The 20,549-nt window shown below is 36.2% G+C and overlaps 1 protein-coding gene across 1 annotated transcript; it reads right to left on the bottom strand.

Annotated features, from left to right (window-relative positions):
• Window positions 1-2,150: 2,150 nt before the first annotated feature.
• Window positions 2,151-13,195, bottom strand: LOC125036848. The gene is made up of 8 exons (XM_047629733.1): window positions 13,113-13,195; window positions 12,277-12,404; window positions 10,049-10,086; window positions 6,553-6,989; window positions 5,468-5,611; window positions 3,645-3,779; window positions 2,965-3,142; window positions 2,151-2,408 (listed from the first exon to the last, which is right to left on the bottom strand). Exons 2-8 carry the CDS (start codon window positions 12,384-12,386, stop codon window positions 2,266-2,268), a joined length of 1,185 nt encoding a protein of 394 aa, XP_047485689.1. The 5' UTR covers window positions 12,387-12,404; window positions 13,113-13,195; the 3' UTR covers window positions 2,151-2,265.
• Between the last annotated feature and the right edge of the window lie 7,354 nt (window positions 13,196-20,549).

Here is a 20,549-nt window from a genome sequence, read left to right as displayed (position 1 = left end):
TCTTCAATATATCGAGTGAAGAGAAGTTGAAAATCGGAGGGGAAGGGGTGGTGTCGTTACCTACCTGGTATTTTGTCGACGCTACACATACCTCGCATTGTTGGTGCCTTCAGAAGAAAAAGTTTTTTCGTCGCAGATTATTTTTTCCCCAGAAGGCCAGGCGTCAACTCGGCCTTCATTGCAGGTGCGCGAGCGTGTAGACCCATTCCTCGGATAGTTTCTAAGGAACATGAAAGTCCCACGTTATCGTAGTTTTCGTGCCTAATGGATCTGCCTCAACCATAGATGCAATTACCTGGTTGGAAAGTAAAGGACAAAATTAATTTAATACCGTCTTTCCTACCACTCCTCACTACATGTGGCAACCCCGAGTTCCTGTACATTTGGCACAAAGTTAGAGTTACCGCTTTGTGCTGCGAAGCTGATAATGAGAACTAATTGCTGTTTTCAGATGTAATATAGAGAAACGTGATTTTGTATAGTAAGTGCTTATCAGCAAAGTAAGGACCTAACCACAGTATGCCTACTTGGTCTAATTAAGTTGTGCATCTAGGACGGCCAGCCCGAGGGTTGTTGTTTGTGGCACCTGTGAGCTGATGCCGACGTATCCACCCAGCCACCACTGGCATCGAAATTCCCAATCGTCGGGCTATGTCTGCATTTGCAAAGTCTTCAGTGTGAAGGGAAACAATGCTATCGTGCATTTCTTTTAATGTCTCCATCATGAAAAAGATCATTATGTCATTGTGAATCCATATGAAAACCGGAATCACTATTCGATACATTATGAATTAGAACGAGACCAATTCGAACACAGAAATGCCAACCCTTCCGTAACATAAGGTTCTGTTCATTATTGGATTTTTCGACACCTCTCATCACGATACTTTTCTGTATAGCTGTACATAACCCCCCCTCACACAGGTGCAATCATAACGATGAACACCTGTTTCTTTTATATGCTCTCTTTTCCCTTTCCTCTTTCGCTCGCTCTCCCTCTCTCTCTGTCTTTGTCTCTCTTCCTCTTTTCCCCTCCACATTAGATTTTCGTTTCTCTCTCTTCCTCTCAGTACCCATTTTTTTTTATTTGTTTTTCTCGCCTTGAAATCAATCGTTCTGTACTTTAGGGAATGGATGCTTCTTTTGAGCGATGTATTTACGGTGTGAGGTGATGCTGGCTTCCTGAGAATGAAGGAACCCATCCAAAGACCACCCTCTCTCATGGTGGCCGTTCACGTGTCCTCTGAATCTTTTTCTTGACTGTAAACTTGTAAGGTCGTTCCTAACTGGGTCATAAAGGGAAGAATGAATGAATATGAATAAGCGTGCTTTTTTATTCTTCACTCCACTGTGTTATATACTGTTTATTCAACGTGAATTCTCCTGATGTGCCGACAGATCATCATATTATCCAGGTATTCACTGTAGGTGTATGCTGTTTTCATTTACGGCACCAATACTAAATCCTAAAGGCCCATTCACACTAGCATTTTCTCGCTTCTGCATTGATTTGAGGCTTTCTGCATGCTTTCGTGCTCCCAGACAAAGACGGTAGCGACCGCTTCCGTTTCATAAAATTTTCGTGTTGATCTTGTGCTACGAAGGATGCACAGTATAATACTAGAATGTAGAATAATAGGAAATCGGCGCTAATACAACCTTGTCTAACAGAATGTTAGTCTAGAACATAGTAGTTTACGTTATATGATTAAACTTATTTGAAATAATGTATTATGATGATCTTTTCATGATTCCTGGGAAACATTATGCACTACCTTGAAAAATGATTTACTCTCCTGATGCTGTTTTGTGACCAGCACACACACACTGTTATTACCTACCCATTTTCTTCTTACCTTTAATTGCCTCAATAAATTGGAGAATCGCAGCAGTTACCTGTTTAGATCGTGCTAGTGTAGATATATGTCCATTCTCACCACAAATACTAGCCTATAAACATGAAGGATTAGTAAATATATTAGGTAAAATGTTATGCTAAACCAAAGAGTGGCACATTCAGTTGATATTAATTCCTGTATATATTAACCTGTTATATGTTGTTCTCTAGATACTGATGTACCAGACACAGTTTACTGATGCATTTCAACAGATTATTCTGAGAATAAAAGACAAATGAAGAGATTGCCGTTTATTTTTGCAGAAGCAAAACTACATCCAAAGCCTTTGCTATTTTCCACTCCAACTCCATCTCATTGCTTACATCAGCTTTTTGTAAAGGGATAGTAGCTGTTTTACAGGTACATGCTACCATTCTTTATCTTGAGCCCAAACCACTTCTCTCCCTCTTCGGCTTCTGTTGGAGCTGATAACTTTGAAGCCCGCACATTTCATCATCTGGAGGTATGGCCAAAGAAGTTGGAAGAAACCTCCTTGACTGAGACTCTTTTCTGTTTGGGAAAAAATAAATTACTTATTTAACAGAGAGCAGTTCTGTAGAAGGTGAGCTAATTTATTGCAATGCAGTGTCCTTTTTCCGAATTTCATTTTGATTATATTTCCTACTCTTATAAGATACGATTTTCGACATATAAAAGAAATGAGGATGCTATACTGATATCTGCAGAATGATAGTGCTTGACTTCCTGAGACCGAAACTGCAACGAAATTTCAACCAACAAAGCGTTTAAGTCTTCTCTACGTAAATGCCGGATATTGCTTTATAGACAGATTACCAGTCTCCCGTGCCTTTTTCATTATCAAAATCCAATATATAATATTTTCAAGTATCCGCTTTCAGCCATTTTTGATTTATTTCTCTTATTAGGATACTTTTCACTTGCTAAGATACATTTAATTCAAGAATATTGTAATTCAAATACAGAACTGTAATCCGACAGTCACTCCATTTCGCACCTATGCTGAACGAATTTCAACTCTGATACTAATTTCATCTTAATTCATATGAAAATCTAAAAAATAAAATATCATTTTCTGTTTCATTACCTACTACATCCGTATACACCGTCATGGTTATTTGTTTAATTTTCTTCAGCAAATGGCGAGAGTTGAATAACAAGTCCTGCAGGAAATCCACTTGTGACATTTCTGTATCCAACTTTATCACGTCAATCTCTTCTCCCTCTAACCCGGCTGCCCTTAGGAAGTTAACGAATCGGTCCACCTGTGTGATAAGGAAAAAAAAAATATGAGCAGGTACAGTTGCCTTGAGATGTCTGAATATAAGAAAAATGTTGTCTTTTTAGTGATAAGGCTCAAAGTTCGAACATTTCACAGCCATTTTGCCTCGTATTTTTGTTTCTGTTTTGATGCATACACACACACAAACACGCGCACACACACACACACACACACACACACACACACACACACACACACACACACACACGAACACGCACACGCACACGCACACATACACAAATACAAATAAACAAACTTATGTGCACACGCAAATGCATACATAAACACATACAGCAAATATACATTATAACTTTGCACTAGAATAGATTTAAATAATATTCTATAAAAAAAAAAAAAATATTTGTCCAAATTATATCACTGCCGTCATCAAACCTCAAGAGTTCTAAACGGAGAAAATAGACACTAATACTAATACTAATAACAGTAATACAAATAATAAAACGATCTTTGCTTATTTAACTCACCCGACTCATGAAGACTCTGTTATTTAATCGCAGTAGTTTAGTTCCCTTGTAGTTAGAGATGCCTGTGGCGAAGAAATGGATATTTTCAGATCGCTGATGGTCGGTCTTTCCCATGGTGGGGTCATATGCGTATACCTGTGGATGTAAAACGTGCATTACAGTTTTTTAAGTACAATTTTTGTTTACATGAAAAAAGAAAGTACATGGTATAACAGTGATAAAGATGACAGTCAATTTAGCATTTTTTTTTTTTTTTTTTCACTTTCCAGAGGTACTGTTTAGCCTTGTTCCTAATGTATGTATTTCACATGGTCTATAATCAAACGGCTACTTGAAAGCTATTTTGATTATCGTTTTTAATACAGGTCATCGATCATGACCAAATAAGAGAAGAGGTACTATCATAACAAGCAACGGAAACCGACACTAAAACTACTGATTTTATAAAAAGCAATCAGTCATTCTGCATTTCTCACTGTATGTGACAGAATAGTTTTGTTGGAAAGGTGTCCACAGGTACAATGAATAGTTTTGTTGGAAAGGTGTCCACAGGTACAATGAATAGTTTTGTTGGAAAGGTGTCCACAGGTACAATGAATAGTTTTGTTGGAAAGGTGTCCACAGGTACAATTAATGGTTTTGCTGGAAAGGTGTCTACAGGGACAATGAATAGTTCTGTTGGAAAAGTGTCCACATGTACAATGAATGGTTTTGTTGGAAAGGTGTCAACAGGTACAGTGCATCACCAGAAGCCCTTGCTTAAGCCATACGTGGGGATCGACTTAACAGATTCAAGAAACGGAAGAGTATTTGCAATAATCGTCTCCACTGTCTACGAGATTATGAAGGTGATGGTGATTAATCATTAGTTAAGAAAAAAAATTAAGGTTGTTTTTCTTGGTCTTGTCATTAAAAGTTGTATGGACGAAATGAAGTATACGTTTCGTTTTTTTTTGTTGTTGTTGTTTTTTTAAGGATCAGATATAGGTCCTGATTAATTTGGAAAACTATTAGGAGCAAAAGGGCTGACGCAAAGACAATATTCACTCAAGATCATTCATCTTAAGTTATTTATAAATTTATGAGTCCTTTCCTTATCTGGATTATAAATTCGTTAATTATGGATTATCTGGTTATGAAGATCCGATCCGACATTAGCTCGTGAAGAAATATATAATTTAGACTGGATTTTGCTTAATGCTTAATGGCTAGTCCTTGTTCTTAGAAGGCTTTGAAGTTGTAGCGGCACTGGGATTTATATATTCTTTATAATAAAAATAAAAACTAAATAAAAAAGGAATGTCTTCAGTTCCTAAGTTTTCGATGCTTAGCTATTTCTTTCGGTTCCGGATTATCCCCTTAAAATACGATTCGAAACTGACATATGGTTTTATATAAAATCCTTTGGCATAGATATACAAAAGGAAATAATTGAGTGAGTAAAGACAAGACAACCATCATAAAAAGTGGCAGTGAGGTTTACCCTTATCAGTAAACTATGTCGTCTCTCACACACAAGACAAGAAAACCATCATAAAAAGAGGCAGTGGAGGTTTACCCTTATCAGTAAACTAAACCAGATTAGATAATGGGTTTAGTGGTTGAGAAGTTCTCGTTATAATGCTTAATATACAGCACGCTATGCTATGCCCCATATTATCATTATTCTCATTATTATTATTATTGTTATTTTTATTATCATCATTACCTTTTAAGGATATATATACTTACTTATACTAGACTTTCTTATAGTGGAAAACATAAAACCAAAAACCACATCAACACCAAAAAAAAAAAAAAAAAAAAAATAAAATAAAACTCACCATGCAGCCGAATTTTCCCATGTCGTCCTCGAAGCTCCAGTCATAGTTGATGCCGAAGGAGAAGACGACGCAGTTTCCGGATTTGATCTTATACTTGTCGTCCAAACACAAATCCTTCCCCCTCGGCGGTGTCCCGAAAGTCCGCTGGGGGAGGTGGGGGGGGGGGGGTAGAAGGAAAATTTGGAGGCATACGAGAAGCAGAAGGTCGGAAGTTATGACTGTGGCACGACGAATACAATTCTGTTCATTGCATTCTATAGTTACGTCTGTATTTTGTTAGTACATTATGCATATCCTTATATATATATATGTGTGTGTGTGTGTGTGTGTGTGTGTGTGTGTGTGTGTGTGTGTGTGTGTACACATGTGTATATATATGTGTATATTTATGTACATATAAATATATATATATCGATATAAAAATATGCACACGAATGTATACATATCTTATACGCGCGCGTGAGTGTGCGTGTTTGTGTGTGGGGGGGGGGGGGGCGTACGTGTGTGTGTTTGTTTGTGTTTGTGTGTGTGTGTGTGTGCATGTGTAATCTAAGTAAATGCTATCAAAGAAAATATATCTATACATACACAAAATATATCTATGCATACATATGTATATGTATATATGTGTATATATACACACACATATAAATACATACATATATATAGACATATATTTAAACTTATATATGACATATTTATAGATATGTCATATCTCTTTCCCTCTCTCTTTGGTGCTTATACATATGTATATATACATATACATATATATATACATATATATATATATATATATATATATATATAATATATATATATAAAGAAGAGGAGAGAGAAGGAGAGAGAGAGAGAGAGAGAGAGAGAGAGAGAGAGAGAGAGGAGAGAGAGAGAGAGAAAGAGAAGAGAGAGAGAGAGAGAGAGAGGATAGAGAGATAGAGATAGATCGATAGATCGTAGATGATAGTAGAGTAGAAGAGAGAGAGAGAGAGAAAGAGAAGAGAGAGAGAGAGAGAGATTATACATGTATGTACATCATCGTCAGCACAAACAAGCTCAGAAAGGGTCGAGCAGCCCCATTGCCTTACAAGCTCGTTGCACTTGGCCTCCAGGTCGGACACTTGGTGAATGAACTGCGGGATGCTCTTCAGCGCCGGCACAGTGCATGACGTCTCCTTCTTGGGGGCGAAAGCTGCACCGAAACCACTTTTTCTTCTGCCTCCAGGCTGCCACTGCCCGAAAGGCTGGGCTCTCTCCTGCTTCGGGACATTGAACCTCTCCATTTCGAACTGTTTCTTTAGTTCGGGTTCTTTGTTGACCTCGACTATGAACGCATTTTTCACGTCGTTAATTTCCTTGGCTTCGGTAACCTCGGCGATTTGGTCATTACCAGCGGCCTCAGTGGCGTTGGATTCTGACACGCCTGCGTCAGCGTTCCCTGTCTCGGCAACGATATTCTGGCTGTTAACATCCTCGAAGTCGAACTCTCCCGCGGCGTCATCTCTGTCGATCTCGTAGTAATTTTCTAGAAAGATACAATAAAGCAGTCTTCGCATTTTCCTGATCTAATGGCAGTCGGGAAATCTGAAATGCTTTTCGACAAAGCTCCATTGCACCATCGTGTTTAGCCGTGTATTTATTCCCATAATGTCTGATTGTATACATGCAAACATTCCAGGATATGAAATCCGAAATATTAGAGATACTACTTAGGGTAATTGACTTGGAACCAACCTTATCATTGGCACTGAATTTCAAAATCAGAATCTGTCCGTAAAATAATGGTAAATATTCTGGAATAACTCATTCAAAACACATAGATAAATCTTCAATATTCATCACGTTAATCACCATTAGTTTTTTTTTTAGGAAATGTCTAAAATATAATTATTTAACGGAGAATCTAGTATCGATTATGAGTCTTGCATTTAATCAGCTTTTAAAGTCAGCCTTTCGTATCACAGTTAATTCTTTAGTTATAATAAACATGAAACACATAATAACATTTAACCAAAATAAAGTTGCAGATTAAATGAAATCGTTGAAAGCTTTAAATGATACTTCTGTTTATGGTGAGACTTATTTTCTTGATAACTTTGAGCTGATGAAAAATGAATTAGGTATGAATGGTGAAAAGTTTTTTCCCCATAAAATATTTACACTCATGTATCCATAATGAGTTAAACATGATTTATGTATGAGTATGATATGTGTGTGTACACTGTTGACTGTATCCTCCTTTGGGAATAAAAAATAAAAGTCCACCCTACTGTGTACTCTATCAGGTTATCAGTACAAGAAAAAGATAAGCTAGGAATATCTAATATTTTGCCACCATGTCGTGTGCTCTTATCTAGTTGTTCATAGAGAGAGCTAAGATCTGAAGTTAAAAAATACTAATTGTTCCTTGTGTAAGTCCGCTGTTCCTGAGACTATGGTAAAGCACAATATATCCCGGTTTTATTCTTTCCTCTAGTACTGTAAGTTTTATTTCCTGTATTTCTTTGTACTCCAAACCCCTAACAGTTGTCGCCTATCTAGTGATTAGTCATTACACTCGTTTACCTACATCCTTCCTAAAGTGAGGGCTCCCTACCACCACACTATGTACTCTGTTGTAGGCCATTATCACAGTCATTATCATTTTCTGTGATCGTCTATAAACATGAATGACCCCTTCGTATTTGCTTTCTATACTAATGGTATTGTCGTGTCCAGAAAATGGCTGATAATTAGCGTGACACAATCCAAGTTAATGTATAATTCTTTCTAAATTTAGAGTAGCTATATTAACGGGGTTCTGTCATTTAAGCGACTCGAGAAACTTCTAATACAATGCAGTTTCAATAATATTTTGTTTTTGTTTTTTCGCACCGTAACGTTTTTTTTTTAAGCCCTTCTTAAAACTGAAATTACCTGCGCAAATCCGCCCATCCGACCAATCGGAATAAAGATGTCAAACACGAATGAGGAAAAAAGAGAAGGAAATTTTGTTTTGAGTTCGAAAGACTTTGAGATCTACCGGAGAAGGCGAGGATGCTTCTCCCCCCCCCCCTTCTCTTTCTCTTTAACAAATGTCTAATAACATCTAAGTAGACGTGAGGTTGTAGAAGACACCATCTAGGGTTTGAATATCATACACTCTCACACATGACTGGCACTTCTCGCTGCCTTCTCCGGGAACAGGCACAACCGGTCGGACGCCAGAGTTACTCTTTAGGAAAATTTAAGGGTTGTTTCGTCTTGTTTACTTTGATCTCTGTTACGCGTTATCACATAAAGTTTCTTGGTATGGAATGGTGCAACAACAGGAAAATGGGATTTGCTGAATTTCAAATGGTCTATAGCGTACCATGAATTTCGAAAAAAACACCATTTGTTGGATAAGGGAATTTCATTTCCTTTTTCCTTTTCTTCTAAATCTTTTCCGTCGTATATTTGTCGTTAACGAATCCTCTTCATCAAGGACAAATGGTTCAGACCCTATCATCTGTCAGCCTTTTCGCTTCAACCATAGACAGACCACTAATTTCTTTTATGGTATCACTATACCCAGTCCTAGGCCTTCCCTTTCTTTATTTCACATGACCATGCCTATCAGCAGATTATAAATTTGATTTAGTGAATCTAATCATTCTTGGCCTTGTACGGCCCAAAACCTTGACTGTATGGCAACCTTAACGTAACTCATACCTAACATTATATTTAATCCCATCCCATCCCCTACTTTTAGAATGATTTCATGATGTGGAAATCCTTCACAAAAATTCGCTAGCAGCATCTGGTATCTCTTCATGGTTCGTGGTATCTGGCTGCGCAGATGTTGGAACGCAGTGGGCCGAGCCATATTTAGAAGGCCCGGGCGAAGCTAGAACTTCGCAAACCATAAAGAAAAGAAGGAACGCAGTGGTCGAGATGAACGTTGTAACCGGCTTGCTGGGATGTATAATTTAATTAATTTATGCATGAGATAACTTCATAGGTTTAATTCGTGCATGTTATATATATGTGTGTGTGTGTGTGCGTAATATATATATATATATATATATATATATATATATATATATATATATATATATATATATATATATATGTATATATATAAATACATACGGTAATGTCCGCAGGTACTAGTAGGCCTGCAACTAAAAGATTTATCTCTTTACGTATCAGTCGTCTCGATATTATATCTATTGTATCTATCAATCTATCTATATACCATCACACACACACGTACACACTATAAGTAGGGTATAAACACAATACAGGTGCGGTCCTCGGTAATGGTTTTACACTTGCGAGAGAAACAGGCACGTGGGTTTCCTAGCCACGTCATACTCTCTTTCACTGAGGTTTACATTATATTCCCTCCAGCTGTATACATATATATATAATATATATATATATATATATATATATATATATATATATAAATACATACGGTAATGTCCGCAGGTACTAGTAGGCCTGCAACTAAAAGATTTATCTCTTTACGTATCAGTCGTCTCGATATTATATCTATTGTATCTATCAATCTATCTATATGAGCAGATTGATAGTAGATGTGAGTATATATATACCAACCTTCCAGCATGTCATCCATTTGGCCATATTCAGAGAGTCTGTAAGAAAAAAATAATATTTGTTATAATCCAAAAGTACTATCAAATGACATCGGATACGAATGCACCCATATGTACATAGATACATACATACGTACACACACACACATTTATTTGTGAGTATGTATGTACGTGCGTGAGTGAGTGTGTGTATGTGTATGTGTGTGTGTGTGTGTGTGTGTGTGTGTGTGTGTGTGTGTGTGTGTTTGTGTTTGTGTGTGTGTGTGTGTGTGTGTGTGCGTGCGTGTGTGTGTGTGTGTGTGTGCGTGCGTGAGCGCACACAGACGGAAATATGTATATATATATATACATATGTATATATATGTATATATATGTATATATATGTATATATATAATAGAAATTTAAATGTAGGCGTCATGGATTTTTTTTTTTCAGAAATCACTGATCTACCCTTCACAATATTATCATGAATTATGGGGATTATCATTACTATACGACAAACACATCTTTAAGGAAATAGAGAAAGAGGGAAGTGTGGTGGAGATGAAGGTGACGAGCGTGAACGAGGTTGTTAGCTAAACAATCGAACAAGCCAACGACGAAACCGGCAGCTCCGTCCGACTCACCATTACAGCAAACTATACGGATGCGTTGATGGAGCCAAGACTTTGGATTAAGATGTCTGATACTTATGAACCATAACAACGTGTAAAATGCCGTAATAATCTTACGTATCTCTTACTTGTATTACAATTAAAAAAAAAAAAAAAACTTACACATAGTCATCGATTACAAACTCTAATCAACGCCGAATTTATGGCTCGAGCATCGAATTCGTATCGTTTGCAGTAATGGCAGTAATTTCGCTGAGGGACGGAAGGTGCACTCACTTTTCACGTGTCTCTCTCTCCCTCTCGATCAGCCGCTATTCTGACTTTTAACTTGATTTAAGCAAGTCCCTCGATCTGTCCGTTCTCCAGAGTTAACAAACAGATCAGCATGGTAAAGTGTGGGGGGGGGGGGGGAGGATAGGGGTGAAAGGAGGTAAAGTTTAGAATTAAACTCTCACTGACTCTCTCTCTCTCTCTCTCTCTCTCTATTTAAACCCTCAGAATTTGTATGGGTAAAACCCCTGGGATGTCTAGTTCGCAATGGTTGTTTAAGTCACCGAAAGATCAATGAGAAGGAATCAAGCAGTGGAATTTAGTTATATTCCCAATGTGTACCTATATATATATATATATATAATATATCTAATATATATATAATATATATAATATATATATATAATATATATAATATATATAATATATATAATATATATAATATATACATAATATATAATATATATAATATATATATATTAATCTATTATATCTTTCTAAACAAGTGGTTGGGGAAAGAGGTTAATAGGTGTATTAGAGTGGAGTCCCCCCCCCTCCCCTCCCGCATATTGGTAGCACAGATAATTAAAACTGTAGTACAATTTGATTAACATATTCTCCCCCCCCCCTATTTCTTAATACTTTAACGATATATCCAAACTCATCTCTAATTATCTGAGGATACTTTACCAGCAGCAAAAATGTCTTGATGGCTAAAATATTCACATTTGGATCCACGGATATCAATATACTGACGTTCTGTCCACCTCTAATGTATTTCTGCAACCTATTTTTTCTTGCCTTCTGTAAGTTTTATAAGAACCATAAATTCGTATTACAAAAACAAGTAAAATATATTTATCATTTTTTTGTACGTGTGCTTATATATGTATGCGCGCGCGCACACACACACACATACACACAGACACACACACACACACACACACACACACACACACACATATTCATGAATAGTTGCAAGTGTAGCGATTGGAGATAATAGCCAGATTGATTGGTTATTTAGCTTTTTATTTCGTGTTAATTGCAAAGATTTTCTCACACGTAGATCAATCTGCATGTGTGATCAAGTTATAGTGATAGTAAAACATTAATTGAAAATACTTAGACTCGTGATCTATCTGTCGATCTTTTTCACACACACACACACACACACACACACACACACACACACACACACACACACACACACACACGCACACGCACACGCACTTACACACAAATAAACCTACACACAAACAAACCCACACTTACAAACAAACACGCACCCCCCCAAAAAAAAAATATATACATAAAAAAAAAAAAAAAAAAATGTAGTGTACTCACCCCAATGCAGAGCCGAGATCGCTGTCGATCACAAAGAGAATCGCCCCAAGAAGAAGGGATCCGGTGACGAGCAGAAACAGCCTTCTCATTCTGACCTTCACGGGAGACATCTTGCTCTCGGGAGTTTGCTGCAGAGGAAGAGCCGGGAAGGTTTACCTGATTAGTCCTTATTTTTTACGAATTTTGTTGATTAGGTTTGTCTGCCTCTCTGTTTCCCATATCTCTCTCTGTATATGTATGTGTGTGTGTGTATATATATATATATATATATATATATATATATGTGTGCGTGTGTGTGTGTATATATATGTATATATATGTGTGTATGTATATGTGTGATATATATACACAAATATATATGTATATATGTGATATATATGTATATGTGATATAATATTCTATTATATAATATTCTATAAAATTAGTTCCTAAATATTCCAGGCTTGGCTTCCCGGTGGTTTCCTACCGCCCCTACCCCTTATACACACATGCGGACATGTGTGCGGACATGTGTGTATGTATGTGTATGCGGACACATGCACTTCAAATTGAAAAAAAATATTTCACATATAAAATCTAGTTTAATAAGCCAAAATATTTAGCAGTTTTAACTGTGTCTTTATCATGGAATGGTAAATCAAACTCTCATCATGTCCTTGGTGCATATTTTGTCACTGAGATTTTGTAAAATAAAAATAAAGATATTCATTAACCCAAGGCCATCCTGTCGCCCCTTTTGCCTCACCGCCCCCTTTCTATAATATAAAAAACAGAGACAAAATAAAATTAATTAAATGGGAAATTTAAATCACGGAAGAACACTCTTGATACCATACCGGTGGAGTTGGAACGAGAGATCGACAGGTTGGTGTTCTTGCAGAGCTGTTGACGCTGCACTCACTTCACTCCGGGATCTTGCTCAAGAGTGAAGCGGAAGTTATGATTTGATGACTCCTTCTGCCCCCCCCCCCCCTTCGGCGCTAATTGAATATTTTTAGATTAATTGAAGAGAAACAGTTCATGAGAAATACGAAGACACACTTAACATGCACATAGCAAAGAATATATACATGCATTCACGCACAGTATAGACATACACTCTCACATATATGGATGTGTCTTAGTGTGCGTGTGTATCCCTGTGTGTGGATATCGGAATGTACAAAATCAATTAAACCAAAAATACCCAAGGAAGGATAGTTGCAATAGTAATTGTGCCTTCCTGTACTGCGTTAGGTATAAATGCAAAGGGAAAGCTCGGACAATGGAGCAGAGATAATTTTGAGAGGACAAACGACGTGGGTGGTGTCAGAATGCTTCATTGGAGCTGAAATTCGTTAACCTGACGAAGTAGCACAGCATATCTTTTACGCTTTGTTTCTAAATCTTACAATGTCCGTAGACTGTCGTGTTTTTTGTTGAATGGTGTTATTACAATGTAATGCAAACTGCTAGTTTCAGATGTCTAAATACTGCTAACACACCATATCTTCTACTTTATTTTTTAGTTACTTTCAAAGGACTGGGAAGACAATAGGTCTATGATTATAAACATATTTGTCAAATTTTAGGTGGCCAAATGAACTACCTAAAATTATTGAATAAGCTTTTGTTTTTTTTCCCTCTCTGAGTATGGGTGAAGAAAAAAAAATATGTTCATTGTAGTAACCACCAATTACAAATCGACCACAGACAAAATTTACAAAGTACGTTCACAACAGATCAGCTGGACCGGGGAGTGAACCAGTAGCTCTAGTTTTAATTCATATTTCGTAACACTCCCAGAAATCACACCAAAATACGCCAATATTCTGTCATGGGCGAGCAGAAATCTAGCAAAAAAAAAAAGAAAAAAGAAAGAAAAAAAAAAGATAGCCAACAAATGTGCCGATGGCTCCAGGCCATTTGCGGACCAAGAGCGCCTGATGACTGAAAAGAAAATGAACAAACAAATGAAAAATAGTGATCTAATTTCTACATCACAATCTAGAATTTTCAAAACTCAACTTAGAAATGGCAATTAAGGTTATGGATACGATGATAACTTAAATAAATTAAATAGATTAAAAGTTTGTGCGAGTGACGACAGTGAATTCGTTTTTTTTTATATTTCAAAACGGCATAATTTGTCAAAATAATTAACGCTATGAGAAAAATTCACATTATCTTGTGAATTTAAAAGAAAAGGATTTAGAAATATTCTTTAGCTAAAGAAAATTAGCGACAATGTCATTCTTGACGCTTGGGATAATATTACTGTAAAAAGAGAAAACATGAGTTTTGCATTTGTCTCCAAGCCTCTCTCTCAGTTAAGAAGAACATTAGAAGTATGTGGAAGGATAACATGTTAAACAGTCACATCAAATTTCTCATATTTGCTAACGTGCGCGAAATGCTAACAGAATGTGTCTGCTGAGTTACTGAGTTAATTTATGACCAGTTGGTGGATGGCTGCTCAGGGCCGAAAGAACGAGCGGGGGACTCGTTCACGTCCCCTGTGAGGAGACTTATAGTCCCATACCCCAGGTACATGTCCCATAGTAATAGGGTCTGGCTGTGGTATTCTTGGTTCCTTTGTGAATGGATAAAACAAAACTGCACTGGTATTGCCAAAAGTAATTTAAGAATATAAATAAAAAATCATCGGATTACTTTTAAAATCTGTTCTGTTGAAATTATAAGGGCATCTTTGCCTTGTGCTAGCCAATAAATGGTAAACTTTAGCCTGTAAACCTTATGTAAACTTTAAATAAACACGTCCATCAGTTCCTAACTGGCATGTAAAACGGCTCATACACAACATTGTCTTGTTGATCCTGCAACGCCACAGTAAAGGGTAATCAGGCGTACACAATATTCCAGAGACAACTCCCGTACAGGTTTATTTTTAACAGGTATTTATACAGGTGGGCCACTTCATTGTAGTAATAGTTGTTCAGACAAAACCAAAGTACAACTACTTAAGAATATATTATGAAACAAGAGTATTGATGAACAATAAATAACAATAAAATATAAGCATATATAAATATACTTCGAAAACTGATTAACAGCACATTAAAACACCGTTAGTAAACTCAATTAAACTGTAAAGTTTAATTGTAAAACAAAACCCAGAACAAGGTAAAATCGGTCAATATTACATGTGATTACCCGAGTGTCCTCTGTGAGCCTCTGTTAATTCATAAAATTAATAATCAAGAAGGTGACTCGGCAAGTCGTGAATATATGATGAGAAAATATCTTAGTTATCTTAGCCGAGTGAAACTTCGATGATCAACAATTATGAAAAAAATAACTTAAGGTTAAAACATTTTCTTTGAGTTACTTAAAACAGGATGCAATGGAGGTGTCCGTGGTTATGACAGTAAATTATCTTTAGAAATCGCAGATGCCGTTACTAAGAGAAATAAATGAGTAAAAAAAAAAAAATCTAGGTTCTCATCTGACCCTAAGAAAGACTTCTTCCATTAAATAAAGGGCGATAAAATCTCGCACCTGGCTTATTCGCCACTCAAGAGTTTCGAACTGGTTGAGGAACTAAGGGAGAAACTCGGGGAAAAAGCCATAATTATGGTTTAAAATATCAGGAACATCATGGCTTGACAGTAAAACGAGCAGCTGTAGTCGTGTTGTTTGTGTGATCAGGAATTATCTCCGGCGTGTTTGAGCTTCGCCCGCTGGACTACTCAGATTCGGGACAGGTATCGCGGGTGTCGAGGGGACAAGTAGGGTATGAGGATGGAGGATAGGGGGTAGGTGTGATGACGTAAGCTTAAGAAAAGGAACCTAAGGGGGAAAGATTAAAGGTAAAAGGAGGAGGCTAAAACAGAAATGAGATGTAGGGGTGACTAAGGGAAGCAAGGATATGAAAGAGGATAAGGCTGGAGAAGGCGAGAGGTCACGGTTCATGACCGGGGGGGGGGGGGGGGTGTCAGAGACTTCACACAAGTAATAATAAATAAATTTTACTTTCTGTTACTAGAGCAAATATTTCAAAATACTTTATCAAGAGGACTATTAATCGTACATAAACAACTGTTCTATAGTACCTTACACAAAACAAACATTGAAGTCGATTAAGTACAGTAACATATACCAACTACATATCTAACATGAATCTATGAAATGTTTGTTATTAAATATTCTTAATCGTTACTACCTATAGGAATCTATTATACTGTATTGTATCGCACAATTTTCAATTTTCAATTTAAATATATTATACTCCACGTCTCCAGCCGATGTAAACAGAACATCTGCTATGACATGTTCTACATGTTTGTAATTTAAATTATTATAGCTAAACTGAAGGTCATAGCTCTTAAAAAAAACATTTTATTGTATTGATTTTCTGACAAGCTAATAATACAGTGATAGTAATAGCTACATTAACATTTATCCATGGTTACATAGGATATTTTGTACAAAATCATATCATACATCAGATTATAAAATAAACTTGTATACTCTTAGAAATTTCATGAAACTGGATCATAAGCTATATAAAGATTATTATCTAAACGTTATTGAAATTTCATATAAGATAAAAGTAAAGATAATAATGTGAATTCCTAACCAAGATGAGATACATTTTTTACGAAGCAAATAGACTTTGCTCCCCTGAAAGTTAGTGCAAAAATTATATCACATTTTTTATTTCAAGTTATGACTGTTTCTAATCATATAAAATTCAACCTTTTCCAGGTTTTCCCTTAAATACCACCCCACGACCTATAATTGCGTTTAATTAAAACTTTACTCATCAGTTTATATGCTTGGAAGTGCAGAATATAGGATATTTATGTAGACAAGCTGGAGCGTGTGCTGATGTAAACAAGTGATGTTAATGGTGAATGTGAATATTAAACAGGCTACACTTCCACTTTTATTTTTCAGATTTGCATGCTATTTGCCCTTCTTCTTTAGAATTAGGACAACTAAAATGAACAACCATAGTACGGGAATTAAATTTGCTATTGTATAATTACATGTCCTCTTTAAAGGATTTCATCGTCTCATATACTCTACACTGTGAAGCAAGCTGCGTTAGTAAGTGAAATAAGATGTCCACTATTTACAAATCTCTGAAATAATAATTTTCAAACACATTAAGCGGATACGTAGTGAGATATAAAAGCAGTAATATCAAATGTCGCAAAAACGGCCTGCATGCTAGTAATGTAGTTCCGTAATGTTCTCTCTGCACATTTGAAGTACTTACACCACAAGTGTTTCGTAAATATCAATATCGAAGTAGAAAAGGCACATCGGATGGAGAAAAGCAGAAAGAAAGAATACGTCTTTCATTCCATTTTATTTGAGACACTGCCGTAATGCGTATGTAAGCTGGCCATACACAGTCTGCCATCTCTTCCCCATCTCACCGCCAGCCTCCCATACTCTCGCGGGCCCTGGCATCTCGCTTGCTGCAATCGTCCTCTGTCTCTATGTACATACGTTCACTTATTTCTGTTTTATTGTTCCATTTTACTTTGGTTCCTATATATGTTTGAATTTGCCCTTTGACCCCGTCCTCTCATCTGCGTTTCCTTTATACGCAAATTATTCCTTGCTTCTTCTGTGAGATTCATGGTTATTTATATCATTTTAAATTATCTTCTAATTTTTTTATCTTATTTTTTTGGTCACTTTTTTCTGTCTACGGAAGCTTATTCTCATTTTAAGAGAAATCAGTTTTTACGTCATATTTTATCTATTGTACTTCTTTCTGTCTACTTCACCTTTGGTGTGTTTTTTTTTATGTTTTATCTTGCGATGAAGCTCATTTTATTTTTGTTTTTAGTGTCTTTCTTAATGATTTTTGTACAAACTTTATATTTTACGAACGATGTTTGGCGTGGCTTGTGACGTCACATTCTCCTCGAAACAACGGCGTTTTGCTCTCCTCTTGGGTGATTTTTTTCCTTGCTGAGCGGAAGGTGGAAAACTCGGCACGTCTGCGCATCACATCACACGGGAAAAATACAAGTTAAGTTCTGTTTTCCTGGCTATTTCCTTTGTTTAGGAGCTGGACGTGATTCTTTGTTTTAAATATTAAATATAAACCAGTTTTAAAAATTCTACATACTACGATAAGCTTGTGAATATTACTAGATATAACTAACCTTTCTCCATTATTTTATTCGATTTAAATGATTTATTGAACGTTATTCTCGTACGGTAAATGCCGAGCTGTATATAGGGGGGGCAGTTGGTTTCCATTCACGCTACCACTCCTTGGGAATCAACTTGATAATGAACCCATTACAAACAGATTAATATTGGCTACGGAGCCATAATATCCCACTACACGTACATTTTCTCTTCCTTTCCAAGTGGGCTCAGCAGGACACGTGCAAGCAATCACGGGTCCCTTGGTAAATGTCTCGAATCGCATGCGTTTCATGAATCAAGATGGTACCCATGACTTTCTCTCACCCTCTTGGCTCTGCTGGTACGGGATGGAAATTAGTACGAATAAGAAAGGCAGGCAAATTATCATAGGTAGGAAGCCGTGCATGCATATACATGTACGCACACACATACACACACACTCACACTCACACTCAATCACGCACACACACACACACACACACACACACACACACACACACACACACACATACGAACACACACTCTCACACACACATCTACACACATACGCACACACACTCTCTCACACACACACTCACACACGCACACATATGTATATACATATATGTATGTACATATACATATACATACATACATATATATGTATGCGTATGCATATATATATATATATATATATGTATATATATATATATATATATAGCGCATATAATATATATATATATATATATATATATATATATATATACATATATATACACACATATATATGTACATATATATTGATATATACATATACATACATATATTTATATATATGCAGTATGTATGTACATATATACACATATACATATATATGTATATATATGTATGTATGTATATATACATATATACTGTTTATATATATGTATATATAAGTATATGTATATGTATATATATATACAGATGTACTATATATATGTATATATATGTTTATATATATATATATATATATATATGTATATATATATGTATGTATGTATATATGTATGTACGCATAAACAAAGTAAAGACCTCCAAGTTATTTCTTTGCTTGCAGTTCCATCTAACTAGGAATTGTATATCTGCCGTTTGTTCAGTATCATTAAACTTTCACAAGACATATTCTGCATCTGTTATGAACTACCACTTACACTGATAAACCGAATGATAATGGAATGGAAGGGATGATGATGAAATGATATAATATTACTGAACATTTTCAAGTTTTTGTTTTTTTGTTCTCGCTGACCCTCCTCCTTCCAAGTAGAGTAATAATCAGAGTAAAATGATCGACTTTCCGTGTGAGTGTGTCTCTGTGATTGTGTATGCGCATGTGTGAGTGCCACCCCAATCACAGATCTGTATATACGATCTGTATAATTGTGATAGTGTACACCTGTGATCAAATGCATCCGGATCTGAGGATCATAGACACGTCTAGTATTTTATGATAAGATTTAGGTGTTTGCTGATGTGACTGAATAGTCCTTTATCAAAGAAAAATAAATTTAACTTATTTCTGTAGATTACCATAATGTCCTTTTTACACAATTCTGTTTTGTTCAATTACTCACATATCAGTGAAACCTGAATGAATATGACTGCTGAGACAATTGACATCTTCAGAGGCAGAAATGCTGTACCGTACATGGGAACAGTATTGTTCATTCCGACTAAATGGCATGAAATACTTAACAACTGGAATAAAGAGATCTGTAAGAATTATTTTCTTTAAAATGTCAGAATGGCAGCTTTGCGTTAATCTAGCAAGCCCGCTGCCAGATGTTGAAGTAGAGTAGAGGAATTATTGCAACAAGGTCTGTTCCAACTATTGTATTTTGCACATCTATAAGGCAGGGGAGGGTATCATCCAGTGACTGACCTGTAACCACTCCTATGTCCTACATTCTGTCCCTGAGACGTACGTCCCGATCCTGCTAGCAATAGATGATCCTGCAAACTTTAGCTTGTGTTACCCACACCCTTTTAATTTTTGTTCTCTCTCTGTTCTTTGCATCCTTCTCCTGTACCTTGCATCCTCCTATCCTTATGCCTGAATGTAGCAAAAATATAAATAAGAATGAATTTGTATTTGACTGGTTTCGATCATATCTACACCATGTATTTCTGATGAAGAA

Source organism: Penaeus chinensis, chromosome 2 (assembly GCF_019202785.1).
Source record: "Penaeus chinensis breed Huanghai No. 1 chromosome 2, ASM1920278v2, whole genome shotgun sequence".
Taxonomy (NCBI): domain Eukaryota; kingdom Metazoa; phylum Arthropoda; class Malacostraca; order Decapoda; family Penaeidae; genus Penaeus; species Penaeus chinensis.
This window is presented reverse-complemented; position numbering and strand designations above follow the sequence as displayed.